This window comes from Aulonocara stuartgranti (genome assembly GCF_965226115.1).
Source record: "Aulonocara stuartgranti genome assembly, chromosome: 19".
NCBI classification, from domain to species: domain Eukaryota; kingdom Metazoa; phylum Chordata; class Actinopteri; order Cichliformes; family Cichlidae; genus Aulonocara; species Aulonocara stuartgranti.
Window position 1 is genome coordinate 33,289,677 of NC_138955.1, and position 16,856 is coordinate 33,306,532.

Consider the following 16,856-nt stretch of genomic DNA (forward strand, 5'->3'; position numbering starts at 1 on the left):
TATCACGCTATGCAGTCATTGTCTGAAAGGCGTAAAACTGGCTTAAATAAAACTTAAATAAAGCCGTAAAACCCGTCAGTGCGTATGAACGAGCTTCTAGTCCCGCTGGGCACTGCTGGAGGTCTGTGCTGGAGGTCCGTGCTGGAGGTCCGTGTTTCCCTGACCGGACAGGTCCCGAGCAGCAGCCTGAGGACATGTCAGCCCAGCAGTGCCTGCCAGCACTCCTGCTGCAGCATTTGGCATAAACACAAGGTGATGATGATGAATGACAGTAGTCCAGGAGAAATGAAGTGGTTTTTCAGCGACAGCATGTTTCTAATTCTAGAGATATTCTGCAAACACAAGAAATCATCCCAACATATTTGTTTAGTGGACACTTTGGGGGACATATCCAGGCAAACACACTGGCATCCTGTACTTGAGTAGACGTATAGACACCATTGTTTAAAAATACTCTGCTGAAAGCTAAAGTACTGATTCAACTTCTTTACTTAAAGGTGGAGACGGATGTGTTCCTGATGCTTTTTCTCAGCAGCTGATCAGAGTCTCCTCCTCTGGTGTTCGTCCCCCTCCTTTCTTTCTTTCCTGTCCCCTGGTCCTGTCGGGTTCTGATTGCAATACCTCAAAATGAATAAATTCGTACATTTACAATAATAATAATAAAATATGACAGTCAAGTGGAAGCTGTATTAGTCTGCTTGGGAAAATAAATCTGTTCTGGTCTTTTTTCGGCCTTCGGACAATAATTCTGATTGTTACAGTGACAGGGGGAATAAAAGAGTAGCAGTAGTAATCCAAAAAATAAAGACATTTAATAAAACAAAAGAGGAGAGCGAAGTGATGCAGTCAGTCCTTCCAGCTGTCACCATCAGGCCACAGTCTCCCGCTGACAGACAGACGGAGAGATGCTTTCAAGCAACACAGCACTGCAAGCTGCAACTTCACGCAGCTCTCCTATTCATTTATTTATTTATTTATTTATTTATTCATTTATTTATTTATTCAACAATTTCTACAACTGACGTATGTAAAACTGGCCCAATCCTATTTGATGTCACATTCAGGTGCGCTCGGAAATCTCTGTTCAAGCATTGGTAGGAGAAACCAGACTACAGAAATCATTTTCTGGAAACGAAAACAAGAAAATGATCCTAAAAACCAAAACTGATGTTTATATTTTTGTTTGCTTTGTATTTTGAACATATTTTGTTCGTGCTGTAGTTTCAGAGTGGCTGTCATCAGAGCAGGTCGTCTGCTGATTGGCAGGTGGTTTCACCTCCAGTCTGAATGCTAAAGCTTTTGGGCATCACATTATCATTAGACAGAAAGCACCTACGCAGAGAATAAAAGGGCTTCATGGACGAGTCGTGTTACAGCGCTTTGAGTGGCTACAATAGAAATGCGCTACATTATAGCCGCTCCATTCACCATATTCACCTTTCTGTGAGCTGGCCCAGTTGGCTTACAGAGGGTCACTTTAAATAGACCATTTAAAGTGTGTGCTGGCACAGCTGAACGCCAATGAAACACGTATTGGTTCAAATACTCTACTGACTCCTTTAAAAAGCAGCTGAAGACATTTTTATACAAACGGGCTTTTAACTAATTTAATTAATTTTAACTTGTATGTCTGATCTTACTGTAAAGCACTTTGTGATTTTTATCTGTGAAATGTGCTATATAAATAAATTTTACTTACATGTTCGTCTGTCCCACTGTCTGTGAACGTCGCACAGACTGAAGCGTGTCTGCAGCTCTTCCATCAGTAACCGGACTAGGCCGACATGAACACGGAGGAGACCAACGTAGAGATGAAGGATGCTGAGCACAAGGACGAGGCGGGTCCCGCTCAGGTGGATGCTGATGCCACGGAGGCCGATGTGAGCGAGGCAGATCTGGACCAGGAGGAGCAGGAGAAGCAGCCGATGACGGGAGGAGACCAGGCCGCCGACACACCCTCTGCCAGCGGGCAGGAGGCACCGACGACGGCGGAGAAGAATGGCTTGGTAAAGCTGAAGATCCCCGACGAGGAGGAGGAGGTGAAATTCACTGGGCTGAACAAGGAGGAGCTGATGAGGGTGGCGGGCACCCCGGGGTGAGGAGGACACACTGTGCACACCCCTGCAGGGCGAGGCTCTGTCGTTCCTTTTATTTATTTATTTCTGCATGACACCAGCATGCATCTCATGTAAACCTGTGACGCGTACAGTACTGCTGAGCCTGTCTCTGTGTTTGGATACGCAGGTAAACGTTGGTGGTTTGATGGAAGTGAAGAAGGCTGAGATCGCCTACAGTTCAACACTGTTTGGCAATGATAACAGCTTTTATTATAATGTCGGTTTTTCACACCGTGATTTTTAATCCAGATTCCAAAACACGTTTGAAGTCCACCTCACATTCAAATAAAAACACAATACTTACAAATAGCTGCACATCTCAAAAATGGACCATTCCCATCTCCAGAAACATCTGGGAACTAAGGAGGCCGACTGCTGGACTGCTTCTTTTTCATATTTTTAATCAGCTGGTGTATGAGATGTTTGAATTAGTCTGGTCTGCAGGCTTTTCTGCTGTAATAGATGCAGTTGAGCAGTGTCTCTTGGAAATAAGCCTGAATAAGATGCCATCTTCAGTAGAGCGTATGTTACTCTCCAAACCTAGTTAGATTATTTTTGCTTTGCACACAGAAACTAAAACGATTAGCTCCCCTGATGCTAACAGTCAGCTGAATATCTTGCTGTCATTTGCACATGTCGCCTGAGCAGTCACAGACCGTTGCCCACCCTTCCTTGGTTAATCTCTCAACTCCTCCATATTTGATGATCTTCTAGCATCGACTTTAGCCAAGGCAAGTTTATTTGTATAGCACAATTCAACAACAAGGTGATTCAAAGTGCTTTACAGAGACATTAGAAACAAAAACAAATAAAAAGCATGATTTAAAATTGATTAAAACAAGCAAACTAACTAACTAACTAATTAACAAACAAACAGATAAAATCAGTAGTTAAATGTAAGTTTTGAAATTTAAGCTTAAAGTGTGGATTTGGTGCTTTATTCAAGTGCAGCTGAGAACAGGTGAGTCTTCAACCTGGATTTAAATAAACTGAGTGTTTCAGCTGATCTGAGGCTTAAACACTTTGGTCAGAGCGGTTTCAGTGCTGTGGTTCTGTCTAAAACCTGACTGGAAGGCATCGTAGCAATTATTCTGTTTTAAGAAGTAATTAAGCTGTTGAGAAACTGCTTTTTCAATGATCTTACTTAAAAACGGGAGATTTGAGATCGGCCTGTAGTTGTTCATTTGTGTCTTGTCAAGATTGTCCTTTTTCAGTATAGGTTTGATTACAGCAGTTTTTAGTGATTCTGGAAACACACCTGATAATAAAGAAAAGTTGACGATCTGTAACAGGTCTGACTCTAAAGTCTTTGAGACCTTTTTGAAAAAACTTGTTGGCAGGACATCTAAACAGCAGGAGGAGGAGTTCAGTTGACCTAAGATGTCCTCCAGGTCTTTGCTGTTAATAGGTTGAAACTGTTTCATGGTGTTTAAACAGTTTTTTGGTGGACACAGTACATATCCTGGATCTGCTGTTGATGTACCAATTGCTTGTCTAATTTTTTGGATTTTGTCTGTGAAGAATTTGGCAAAGTCATTGCAGGCCATGGTCGAATGAAGTTCAGCTGCCACTGACACAGGAGGGTTTGTTAGCCTGTCAACTGTAGAAAATAAGACCCGAGCATTATGGCTGTTTTTAGTGATGATGTCAGAGAAGTAGGACCTCCTTGCATTCCTCAGTTGTAAATTATAATTGTGAAGTTTCTCTTTATAAATGTCATAATGAACCTGGAGGTTTGTTTTTCTCCATCTGCGCTCAGCTTTCCTACACTCTCTTTTTTCATTTTTCACCAGTGTGGAGTTTCTCCATGGAGACTTTTTCCTTCCAGAGATAACCTTCACCTTAATGGGAGCAATAGTGTCCATTACATTTAACATGTTAGCATTGAAGCTATTGACGAGCTCATTGACTGACCCTCTGGACAGGTCAGGTGTTAATGGGAAGACCTGGTTAAAGATCTCACTACTGTCGTCAGTTATACACCGTTTTGTGATCACTGCTGTTGATATATTTGTGTGGGCTGAGATTTTACTTTCAAAGAAAAGACTTTAGTCATTTTCAGTGGGGTTCAAGTCAGAGCTTTGTACATGCTAGGGTTGGCATGATACTAAACCAGAAACAGAGTAAAAACTGTACCTCCGTGCAGCAGCCCCCTATGAACAAGCACTTTGGCGACAGTGGGAAGGAAAAACTCCCTTTGAACAGGAAGAAACTTCCAGCAGAACCAGGCTCAGGGAGGGGCGGGGCCATCTGCTGTGATTGGTTGGGGTGAGAGAAGGATAAAGACATGCTGTGGAAGAGAGACAGATTAATAACAGGTATGATTCAGAGCAGAGAGGTAGCTGCCGGCATCTGTAGGCCATCACTGCCATTGACCCTGCGACCGCAGCAATATGGTAGCGACCAAAGCAAACACAGCCAGCTGGAGACTACACATTTTTCCTGAGGGTTAAAATCAGTCCCTGTCTTGTCTTACAGTTTTAATAAGAGGAGGGAGGGACGCAGGTTCAAATCTACCAAGGACAGCAACAAAAGCAAAGATGTTTAATTGTTGCATTCTGTTAAACCACAAAAAAGACTCGGAGATGGACTGAAGGGAGTTAATTGTACTAAAAAGGACGCGAGATTTGTGGAAATATCAGAGAAATGCTTCGTTTTTTCACCTTTCACAGTTCTTTAGTTCTTCTGTGTTAATTAGTATGCTCCGATGCTGTTGTACATGATGATACCTCTATACATTTTTATGCAATATAAAAATGTTGTATCACAATGTCATTGCCATAGCAACACCATTATTATAATCCTGGTTTAATATCTCAGTTCAGTGCACAACATTTTAGTTTTTCTGTAACAACAATGTGCAGGCTCTCAAACCGTGACAAGCAAAGTAAACTGCAGAGATTTTTCTGTCTGACTCGTGCTGTGTCACTCTATGCTCCTCTGTTTTCTGATTCATATAGTGTCAGGGATGACAGCAGTGAGACCAGCTGTCAGATGATATTTGGAGACAGTGGCGTTGACCAAAAGACAGGATGCAGTACCGGAGTGTAAAGAACATAAAGATTTCTGTCTTCGGCTGACAGCAGAGGGAAAGCTCAGGTTTGGAGAAAAGTTAAGAGAAATCAAGAAGAGGTGTAAGAATGTGAAAATATGAAACATGTAACACAGTAGTTAATACAGTACTTTATTTTAAATGTAGTATTCTTGACATTTGATCAAATCTTAGGAAGAAGTTAAAAGGGTTAAATGTTAAAAGTTCAGAAAAATGAGTTCGAGGCATTTGTTGGGCTAAACTGGTTCTTATATAGCGCTTTCCTACTGTCTGAGCACTCAAAGCGCTCTACACAACTAATTCATTCACACCCGTTTACACAAGCACTTCTTCTAAGTATCTAACATTCACACACATTCACACTCCGATGGATGCATCGGAGAGCAACATGGGGTTAGTATCTTGCCCAAGGATATTTGGCATGCAGACACGAGCACCGGGATCGAACCACCGCCCTTCTGGTTGGTGGCTGATCTGCTCTGCCACCTGAGCTACAGCCACCCCCATCCCTGAGATGAAACAGTGCCCACAGCTGTCTGATAATTTTGCATGGCAACAATATCAACTGACGTGGGCTTTAGCAGATTTGTTTCACATATTTGAACACTTTGACCTTTACATGTTCTGGGTCTTTTGGCCATGACGTGAAAATCGTCGAAGGCGTCACAAAGGAAACACAAACATTTCAGCATTCATAGCCGTGGTGCGTTTCCAGATTCACTTCAGTCGTCCAGAGAGTCACGTTTGGGTACCTGCAGGACGCAGAGCCTCGGCTCATTGATAATCCAGCCTTTTCCTGTTTCTCAGCTGGGTGAGGACCCGCTGGGCGCTGCTGGTGGTGTTCTGGCTTGGCTGGTTGGGGATGCTGGTGGGGGCCGTCCTCATCATCCTGCAGGCCCCTCGCTGCAAAGATCTGCCCAACACCAACTGGTGGAACGATGGGCCTCTGTACCAGATTGGAAACATCCAGGCTTTCACCGACACCCACAACCTGAAAGGTGAGTCCAAACGTAGATAGAGATCACACATAAATATCATCTTTGCATCATTCTCCACTAAATGTGTAACATGCAACATGCTCTGTCTGCAACTCCCTGCTCAGTTATCTGACCGTTTGCTGTGTTTTCTACAGTCAGATGTAAAATCAGGCAAACACAACGTCAGCAGCTGCTGAAGTATAAAAGAGTCACCACAAAGAACCATCACAACAGTAAACTACTGCTCCTCCTCACTGTGTGTGTTTCCACCTCAGGCCTGGAACAAAAGGTCAACAGTTTGGCTCAGCTGAAAGTCAAAGGGCTGGTGGTCGGGCCGATCCACGTGGCGCCTCCGGATGAAGCTGTGAACCTGAGCTTTGAGGAGATTTCCCCCGAGGCTGGAAACCTGGACCAGTTTAAGGGTTTCGTCCAGGCTGCTCATAAAAAGGGTCAGGGAGACAGCCTTCTACAGAAGCAGCAGTCTCATGATGTTTCACGTTTTATGTCCCATATCAGTGGGAGTCATGCTGACTACAGACCAGAATGAATGTTTCACTAAAATGCTCTGAAAAAGTCAAAGAGATCGACTCAAGTATATGAAGAACGACACCAAAGTACACATGTACTTACTGTAGTACATTTGCTCACCTGTGCAGGTGTTTTTGTGGTTCTGGATTTGACTCCAAACTACCTGGGCTCGTCCGGGCCCTGGTTCTCCAACAGCAGTGTGACGATTGTAGCAGAGAGACTGAAGGTGAGTGCTGATGTCACACACATGCTGCTGACTGCTGTTCAGCTAAATGTGCCAGAAATCTCAGTGCGCGGCAGTAAAGTCATTGTTGCTTCCAATATTAACATTAAAATCATTTGAATCCAGTTAAGTTATTATTCATTAAAAGCAGTCATCAGGTGGGTAACAGAAGTGACGAGTGTGTCCGTGTGCCTCAGTCTGCTCTGGTGTTCTGGCTGGACGAAGGCGTGGATGGCATCCAGCTGTCAGGGGTGGAGCGCGTGGCCACAGTGGTGCCGTCTCTTTGGAACGACATCCGAGCCATCGTGCAGAACAGGACGGACAAGCATCCCAACAGCAGGTGAGGAAAACAGTGCGCCTGGATGTCACCGAGTACTAGCAGAGATTTCATGAAGCAGGAGATGGCAGCAGCAGCAGGAAACCTCCAGCTTTACCCACGTCTGTGTGTCTGTGTCTTGTCACTTAGATTACATTGGAAGTTTGTAAAAGTGTTTACTATGCAAGTGTCCCTTTACTTTACGAAGCCGCTGGGTTGTTATTCCAACATAGCAGATGCAACAGCCCAACACTTCATGTGGCAAACACCTGCACATGAAAGTTCCCCACGGTCCAGAAAAGTTCTCTTTTGTTTTGGTTAATACGCTCGAGGACTTTCTCCCTCAAATATTGCAGAACATTTACATACAGTAGAGTTTTTCTGTGGCTGACAGGCTGTGTATTCTGCCCTGCTGTTACTGCCTGGGACTGTCACCTTGTCCCACCAGGGTGGACCTTGCTTTCTCCTTCACAGGGGTTTTCTGAATCACTCTTCCTCTGGGAGACCCTACTGAGGCCATGTGTCCAGAACTACATAGCTCTGCTTTAGGACCAGATCATTTTTAGTCTGTGTTTATTAGATCTACCTGAGAAAGTCCCGCATTAACATCAGTTAATCTCTGGATTACGTAAACCTTCTGCGCATGTGATTTTCAGAGTCTTGATTGGCGTCACAGACCGCTCCTCTGCTGAAGATGTGTCCACCCTCCTCTCTTCCACGGGTGTTGACCTCCTGATCTCCCGGGTCCTTCATTCACGTGACACGGATGTCACGGAGCTCGCTCGCTCTATCCAGCACTTGTATTCGTCCCAGAGTCAGATGAATCTCGCCTGGAATCTGGGGGGGCGGCTCGAGGGTCACATGGCTTCACTGGTGGGCCCAGCTCTAGTTAAACTGCATCAGTTGCTGCTGCTGACATTGCCCGGGACGCCCATCTTCAGCTACGGAGATGAGATAGGTCTGATGGACGAGGTGAGGACATCTGTACAGTAAACTCTCAGGACTTCAGTATTTTAATAAGCTCGTGTTCTTTGCTTTAGCCTCATTGTAGTTACAGAGAAGCACAAAGCATGAATACATATGAATACATATTGTACTATTACTTGTATTTGTTGTGATATTAAGATTTTATTATTTCCACGAAAGGGCACCAAGTTTCCCAAGATGCTTTGGGACTCCAATGAGGAGCTGAATGGGACTCTGCAGGTAAGATTAGATTAGATGAAACCTCATTAATCCCTCGGGTGGGAAAGTCAGTTTCCAGTAGCACAGCATCGACAGAAGTTGTTACAGAGTTGAAATACTAAATAAAGGGGAATGAGAGTAAGGACATGAGCATAAATATACCATGCATACACATATATAAATACAGGTTATATACAGTGGGGCAAAAAAGTATTTAGTCAGCCACCGATTGTGCAAGTTCCCCCACTTAAAATGATGACAGAGGTCAGCAATTTGCACCAGAGGTACACTTCAACTGTGAGAGACAGAATGTGAAAAAGAAATCCATGAATCCACATGGTAGGATTTGTAAAGAATTTATTCGTAAATCAGGGTGGAAAATAAGTATTTGGTCACCTCAAACAAGGAAAATCTCTGGCTCTCACAGACCTGTAACGTCTTCTGTAAGAAGCTTTTCTGTCCCCCACTCGTTACCTGTATGAATGGCACCTGTTTGAACTCATCATCTGTATAAAAGACACCTGTCCACAGCCTCAAACAGTCAGACTCCAAACTCCGCCATGGCCAAGACCAAAGAGCTTTCGAAGGACACCAGGAAAAGTATTGTAGACCTGCACCAGACTGGGAAGAGTGAATCTACAATAGGCAAGCAGCTTGGTGTGAAAAAATCAACTGTGGGAGCAATCATCAGAAAATGGAAGACATACAAGACCACTGATAATCTCCCTCCATCTGGGGCTCCACGCAAGATCTCATCCCGTGGGGTCAAAATGATCATGAGAACGGTGAGCAAAGATCCCAGAACCACACGGGGGGACCTGGTGAATGACCTGCAGAGAGCTGGGACCAAAGTAACAAAGGTCACCATCAGTAACACACTACAACGGCAGGGAATCAAATCCCGCAGTGCCAGACGTGTTCCGCTGCTGAAGCCAGTGCATGTCCAGGCCCGTCTGAAGTTTGCCAGAGAGCACATGGATGATACAGCAGAGGATTGGGAGAATGTCATGTGGTCAGATGAAACCAAAGTAGAACTTTTTGGTATAAACTCAACTCGTCGTGTTTGGAGGACGAAGAATACTGAGTTGCATCCCAAGAACACCATACCTACTGTGAAGCATGGGGGTGGAAACATCATGCTATGGGGCTGTTTTTCTGCCAAGGGGACAGGACCACTGATCCGTGTTAAGGACAGAATGAATGGGGCCATGTATCGTGAGATTTTGAGCCAAAACCTCCTTCCATCAGTGAGAACTTTGAAGATGAAACGAGGCTGGGTCTTCCAACATGACAATGATCCAAAACACACCGCCCGGGCAACAAAGGAGTGGCTCCGTAAGAAGCATTTGAAAGTCCTGGAGTGGCCTAGCCAGTCTCCAGACCTCAACCCCATAGAAAATCTGTGGCGGGAGTTGAAAGTCCGTGTTGCTCGGCGACAGCCCCAAAACATCACTGCTCTCGAGAAGATCTGCATGGAGGAATGGGCCAAAATACCAGCTACTGTGTGTGCAAACCTGGTAAAGACCTATAGTAAACGTTTGACCTCTGTTATTGCCAACAAAGGTTATGTTACAAAGTATTGAGTTGTATTTTTGTTATTGACCAAATACTTATTTTCCACCCTGATTTACCAATAAATTCTTTACAAATCCTACCATGTGGATTCATGGATTTTTTTTTCACATTCTGTCTCTCACAGTTGAAGTGTACCTCTGGTGCAAATTACTGACCTCTGTCGTCATTTTAGGTGGGGAACTTGCACAATCGGTGGCTGACTAAATACTTTTTTGCCCCACTGTAATAGGGATAAAACAAACAAACTCTCAGTACCAGACTGCAGAGGTGTGTTATTTGAGTTGATTGTGTGGGTGGAGCGTGCTTTGAATAATAGTATAGTATTACATGCTGGTAATACAGTCGACCTGGTGTGGTAGTGACAGTATCAGTATAACCTACTAAAGCTTGGTCCCTGTTTGAATGTGCATTCAGCCTGCATAAACAAACAGTTTATTAACATTTATCACTGGGGGTAAGTTTGATTTAGTTACTGTATAAGTAGTCATTCAAAGAGGAGGCTTCGCTTCAGACAGAAGTAAAACTGGACAAACGATGCTCAGCTCTCTCGCCTGTGATCTCAGAAACCACTTCGCTGGTGTCTTTAGACTTTAGTGTCACGTCTTATTGAATCCAGGGAATCCATCCATCCTAGAAGGGAAATTCTGGTTTCATGCTATCTTGTCATTGAGTCTTGGCATTGAGATGGCGCCAGTGTGTTCGGCAGGCCATCTCCACTGCTCTCTGCTGCTTCTTACCTTTCTGCTAATATGCTATTCAGGTGGCTCTGCATTGCTAACTTATGACCGGCTTACTCTTCTAAGTCTCTGGCCACCAAAAATTTCAGTCGGGGTTTAAACTGCATTACTGAGAGTCTTTAATGATCTTCTCTCAATCGCTGACTCAGGGCGCCCTGTGGTGTTCATTTTGCTTGATTTGTCCTCTGCTTTTGATTTGGTGGACCATAATGTCCTTTTAATGAGGCTTGAGCATCTGGTGGGCATCACGGGCAGTGCCCTTAGCTGGTTTAAATCTCTCAGAAAGGCCCTTTTCTGTCACCATGGATACCTACGCCTCCTCCATTGCCCCTGTTACCTCTGGTGTCCCCCAGGGGTCTGTGCTGGGTCCCATGCTGTTCTCTTTATACTTGTTACCCTTGGGCCAAATCTTTGATAAATACAATATTTCTTTCCACTTCTATGTGGATGACATTCAACTCTATTTTGAACTAGCTGAGGATCGTCGTTGCAACACTTCTTTGATTGTATGAATGAAGTTAAAATCTGGCTACTGAGCAATTCTCTCATTTTAAATGATAAGAAGACTGAAATTGTAGTCTTTGATACTCCCTCCTCTCGGGGTGAACTAACTGGTATTTTTGGGCCCTTTGCTGACTCCCTTTCTGACACTGTGAGGACCCTGGGACAGTTCCTTCAAGTTGGACAAACATGTGTCCTCCGTAGTTAAATCGAGTTCAATCAACTACGTCTAATCTCTAAGGCCAAGCCCTACATACCATGTAAGGACCTGGAGAAACTTATCCATGCCTTTGTTACATTAAGGTTAGATTACTGTAATTCCCTTTACACTGGTCTCCATTCTGCCCTCGTTCACAAACTGCAGCTCGTTCAATATGCGGCTGCGCGTTTCTTAACTGGAACTGGCAGGTTTGAGTCTATTACTCCAGCTCTTTCTGACCTGCACTGGCTCCCTGTTAAATTTCGTATTGATTTTAAAATCTTATTGCTCACTTTTAAAATCATAAATAGCACCGCGCCCAGCTATCTTACGGATCTCCTCAGCTGTTATACCCCTGGGAGAGCGCTTAGATCAGGCCAAATACTCCTGGTGCGACCTAGATCTCGGCTCAAGACCAGAGGTGACCGCGCATTCACCGCTGTCGCATCCTACCTCTGGAATAACCTCCCTCAAGGTGTCTGATTCAATTCAATCTTTTAAATCTCGATTAAAAACTTATTTGTTTAGCCTTGCTTCCCCCGCATTTCTGGTGTACTGTAAGTTATCTTTCTAGCTTTATTAATATTTATAATGTTTTAACCTTCAGCCTTTCGGGTTGTGCCTACTACACCTGGTGTATTATTGGTTAGTTATGTCACCCACCTGTTAGTATATTTTATTTGTATTTTGTGCTTGTATTTATTATTGCTCTAACTCGTTCTGTGAAGCACTTTGGCATACCTGTGGTTTTTTAAATGTGCTATATGTATTGTATCTGTGTGCATGTGTGCATCAGATGATAACTTAGCACTACATCATGTAGGCTAAATATCATAACCTGTGACTCAAACAACCCAACAACATGGCATCCAAATGACTGTGGCTTCACAAGTCATAGCCAAAACCAATGGCAGATGGTAGTCATGGTGACCACAGATGTGATTATGAACACCTTCTCTGCAGGTTTGCTGTTATTGGCTGTAGTTGTTCGAGCAGGAGTATTGTAACCTAGCATCCTACCGATAACAGTTAATATCACATAGTGATTGTGTGCTCTCTCTGTGCAGGAGGAGCGGGCTGAGCGCCTGACCTGTCGCAGGTTTTTCAGCACTGTGAGTGAGCTGCGGGGTAAAGAGCGTTCCCTGCTGTTTGGAGACTTCATCCTCCTTTTTAACTCCTCCTCCTCCCTGGCTTACCTGCGGGTGTGGGATCAGAACGAGCGTTACCTCGCCGCCTTCAACTGGGCTGCAGAGGAGTCAGCGGTGCTGCAGCTGAGCCACACAGTGCTGCCCCCGACGGCTGTGGTTGTTCTCAGCACCAACAGCAGCACAATGCCTGCCGACAGCAGCGTGGATCTTACAAACCTGCGGCTTGGCCCCGGGGAAGCTGCGCTACTCAAGTTTCCCTACACGGGATAGAAAAGATACTAGCAGAGATTAGATGTTGATGAAAGTCTGATTCAGAGAGACTGACATCATGGTGAGGTGAGGGGAAATATTGTTGTCTAATTACATACGACACATCATTTCAGATTCAGTGACTTAGTGATAACGACTAATGATATAATTTCATGTGAAAATAATATAAATGCTCTCAGAAGCTGAACAAAAAGGCTTTGTAAAATGTCCTGGTAGTTGCCTGTTTTTAACATGTCTTGCTAACAAATACGCTAATATTGAAGCATGCTTATATATTTGACACTTCCCAGAATCTGGTGTCTTACATTCATCCAGAATAAACATGCAGAAATATACTTCAGTGATCTGTGCTCATCACCTGTGATACTGCAAACGGATTCAGAACTGTGTTACTTAACCAGCAACAGTTAGAATAAATGTGGCCAATTATGGGCAAAGATGTGGTATTGTGTTCAGTTTAGTGACCTCCCTAAATCATGTCTCAACAAGGTCAAGCTTACTGGTTAGTAGCAAATGCTTCAGAGTGCTCTGCTGTATGATGTCATTTCTTCTTCTTGGATGTATTGGGTTATGTCTTATATGACACGTCACTTTTCCTTTCTGTATTGTGAATTCTAAGAAAACATGAAAAATAAAAATGAAAGAAAAGCACAGCATCCATGAGAGTCTGTCAGTTTTTGTAGTTTTAAGTTCCTCGTCTCCAGTTAAACCATTAAAGTCACATGCAGGCTTATATAGAGTGATGCTTGGTCTATTTAAAGGTCTTAAGCTTGGCGCGATGTCCAGGGGATCCATGGTGTAAGTGACCGAGAGCAACAGAAGGTTTAAGCATGCACGCTTACAAACATACATGATAGTATTCATTCTAGGCCAAAGGCCTGGGACACATTTAGCTTCTAATTGCATTTGAGTTTGCCTAGTAACAGGTGACAGAAGAAGAGTGAAGAAAAGTGTCAATCCTCAGGGACCCTCTGAAGGGTGAAACAGATTGGCATATATGGAAGAATGTGATAGAAGGAGGAACTTCTGTCTGCTTTCTAAATGAATATTTACTGTAACTGACATATATCACAATTATTGTAAACGCATGAAGGGGCCTGGTTGGTTTCATTGCTCAACATTTTCGAATTCGGGACAAAGTCTAAACTGCTCATTCTGAAAACTGGATCTGTATTACACAGACCTTACTTTTCATTAATGGTTTTCATGGAAACAATATAGAGACTCCACATATCAGAAACAAGTAAAATAATAAGAAAAAAATAAATGTCAAGACTCAGTATGGGTTAAATGCCAAGGTGTTTAAAGTGTTGACTCCAATTTTAAAAATGTTTACAGAGTCCTTTCAAAAAGGCACCATACCGCAGTCCCTGAGAGGAGCATTAGTCGCTCTGCTCCCGAACCACACAATAAATGTGAAAACTGGAGACCCATCAGTCTGCTTAATGCGGATTTGAAAATACTTTGTAAAATCTTAGCCAAGAGAAACAAAGAAATACTACCTAAGATAATTGGGAGAGTTCAGAATGGATTCATTCAGGACAGACAAGGATTCCACAACGTCCGAAGGATTCTGAAGCTTCTTTATGACCAAAAGGGGCTCGGGACACTGCTTTACTGTCACGAGATGCTGAAAAAGCATTCGACAGAGTGGAATGGCCTTATTTCTTTGAGACTCTGGGGTGCTTTGGTCTGGGAGAGAATTTTTGTAATTGGATAAGATTACTTTATAAGGAATCATATGCACAAAACTTGACTAACAATAATATCTCAAAAAGCATAAAAATAAATTGATGATTTAGAAAAGGGGACGTTTTGTCCACACTGTTGTTCATTATGGCAATCGAGCCTTTGGCTATCACAGTGAGATCCCATGATAGTACTTCTGGTGTAACAATAGGACAGAACATCGCTTAGCCTTTCATGCAGATGATTTAATTATTTTTCTTAAAAATATTAACAAATCCATCCCGGCTCTGCTAGAATTGATTAAGGAGTTTGGTAAAATTTCTGGTTACAAGATCAATATGTCTAAAACATCAATTATGTTAATAAACCAATTAGATATGGAAAACCCAACCTCTGTTGTTACTCAATTTAAGGTTGTTAATAGCTTCAGCTATTTCGGCATCCAAATTGTTCCTTTGCGTAATGATATCATAGAAATCAACTATAATTCAGTTATTCAAGATGTCTCAAACTCTCTGGATAGATGGACTGCTCTACCAATGTCATTAATGGGGAAAATAAATACTCTTAAAATAAATATACTCCCTAAACTGTTGTATTTATTTCAAAACTTGCCTCTGCCACCACCAAGCGATTTGTTTTCTCAACTGAGGACACTCTTCATCAAATTTTTATGGAAGAACAGATGCCCCATGCTGCGCCTATCTCTCTTCTATCTGCCTTACGACAGAGGAGGGCTTAAATACCCAAGCCCACTATGGTACTACTGGGCGGCGCAACTGAGAACACTAACATTTTACTATGTAGAAGAGAATGTGCCACTGTGCAGAGAGATGGAACGGTATCCTGTGAAGTCCAACTTTAAAGATGTAGACTGTTGGTGAGGGCCTAGTTTGAAGATGCAGGCTGCTGGTGAGGGCCTAGTTTGAAGGAGGAGACTGTTGATGAGGTCCTAGTTTGAAGATGCAGGCTGTTGATGAGGTCCTAGTTTGAAGATGCAGGCTGCTGGTGAGGTCCTAGTTTGAAGATGCAGGCTGTTGGTGAGGTCCTAGTTTGAAGATGCAGGCTGTTGGTGAGGTCCTAGTTTGAAGGAGGAGACGGTTGGTGAGGTCCTAGTTTGAAGGAGGAGACTGTTGGTGAGGGCCTAGTTTGAAGGAGGAGACTGTTGGTGAGGTCCTAGCTCAAAGGAGGAGACTGTTGGTGAGGGCCTAGTTTGAAGATGCAGGCTGTTGGTGAGGTCCTAGTTTGAAGATGCAGGCTGTTAGTGAGGGCCTAGTTTGAAGATGCAGGCTACTGGTGAGGTCCTAGTTTGAAGATGCAGGCTGCTGGTGAGGTCCTAGTTTGAAGATGCAGGCTGCTGGTGAGGGCCTAGTTTGAAGATGCAGGCTTTTGGTGAAGTCCCAGTTTGAAGATGCAGGCTTTTGGTGAGGTCCTATTTTGAAGGAGGAGACTGTTGGTGAGGTCGTAGCTCAAAGGAGGAGACTGTTGGTGAGGGCCTAGTTTGAAGATGCAGGCTGTTGGTGAGGGCCTAGTTTGAAGATGCAGGCTGTTGGTGAGGTCCTATTTTGAAGGAGGAGACTGTTGGTGAGGTCGTAGCTCAAAGGAGGAGACTGTTGGTGAGGGCCTAGTTTGAAGATGCAGGCTGTTGGTGAGGGCCCAGTTTGAAGATGCAGGCTGTTGGTGAGGTCCTAGTTTGAAGATGCAGGCTGCTGGTGAGGTCCGTGTTTGAAGATGCAGACTCTTGGTGGGGTCCTAGTTTGAAGATGCAGGCTGTTGGTGAGGTCCTAGTTTGAAGATGCAGGCTGTTGGTGAGGTCCTAGTTTGAAGGAGGAGACTGTTGGTGAGGTCCTAGTTTGAAGGAGGAGACTGTTGGTGAGGTCCTAGTTTGAAGGAGGAGACTGTTGGTGAGGTCCTAGTTTGAAGGAGGAGACTGTTGGTGGGGTCCTAGTTTGAAGGAGGAGACTGTTGGTGAGGGCCTAGTTTGAAGGAGGAGACTGTTGGTGAGGTCCTAGTTTGAAGATGCAGGCTGTTGGTGAGGTCCTAAGTTGAAGGAGGAGACTGTTGGTGAGGTCCTAGTTTGAAGGAGGAGACTGTTGGTGAGGTCCTAGTTTGAAGGAGGAGACTGTTGGTGGGGTCCTAGTTTGAAGGAGGAGACTGTTGGTGGGGTCCTAGTTTGAAGATGCAGACTCTTGGTGGGGTCCTAGTTTGAAGATGCAGGCTGTTGGTGAGGTCCTAAGTTGAAGGAGGAGACTGTTGGTGAGGGCCTAGTTTGAAGGAGGAGACTGTTGGTGAGGTCCTAGTTTGAAGGAGGAGACTGTTGGTGAGGGCCTAGTTTGAAG

The 16,856-nt window shown here is 44.0% G+C and overlaps 1 protein-coding gene across 4 annotated transcripts in view; it reads left to right on the forward strand.

Moving 5' to 3' along the window:
- slc3a2b (solute carrier family 3 member 2b) overlaps nucleotides 1-13,484 on the forward strand; it is a 250,669-nt gene extending 237,185 nt beyond the window's left edge. For 3 of the 4 annotated variants that reach the window (XM_082515755.1, XM_082515757.1, XM_082515756.1), the window contains exons 3-9: nucleotides 5,977-6,167; nucleotides 6,422-6,595; nucleotides 6,803-6,900; nucleotides 7,095-7,237; nucleotides 7,870-8,185; nucleotides 8,360-8,419; nucleotides 12,478-13,484. In XM_082515755.1, coding sequence (XP_082371881.1) covers nucleotides 5,977-6,167; nucleotides 6,422-6,595; nucleotides 6,803-6,900; nucleotides 7,095-7,237; nucleotides 7,870-8,185; nucleotides 8,360-8,419; nucleotides 12,478-12,828 — 1,333 coding nt within the window. In that variant the 3' untranslated portion in view covers nucleotides 12,829-13,484. Of the gene's footprint in view, nucleotides 1-102; nucleotides 172-1,736; nucleotides 2,096-5,976; nucleotides 6,168-6,421; nucleotides 6,596-6,802; nucleotides 6,901-7,094; nucleotides 7,238-7,869; nucleotides 8,186-8,359; nucleotides 8,420-12,477 lie in introns of those variants that run through there. The other variant, XM_082515754.1, reaches the window with a different exon arrangement.
- The last annotated feature ends 3,372 nt before the right edge of the window (nucleotides 13,485-16,856 follow it).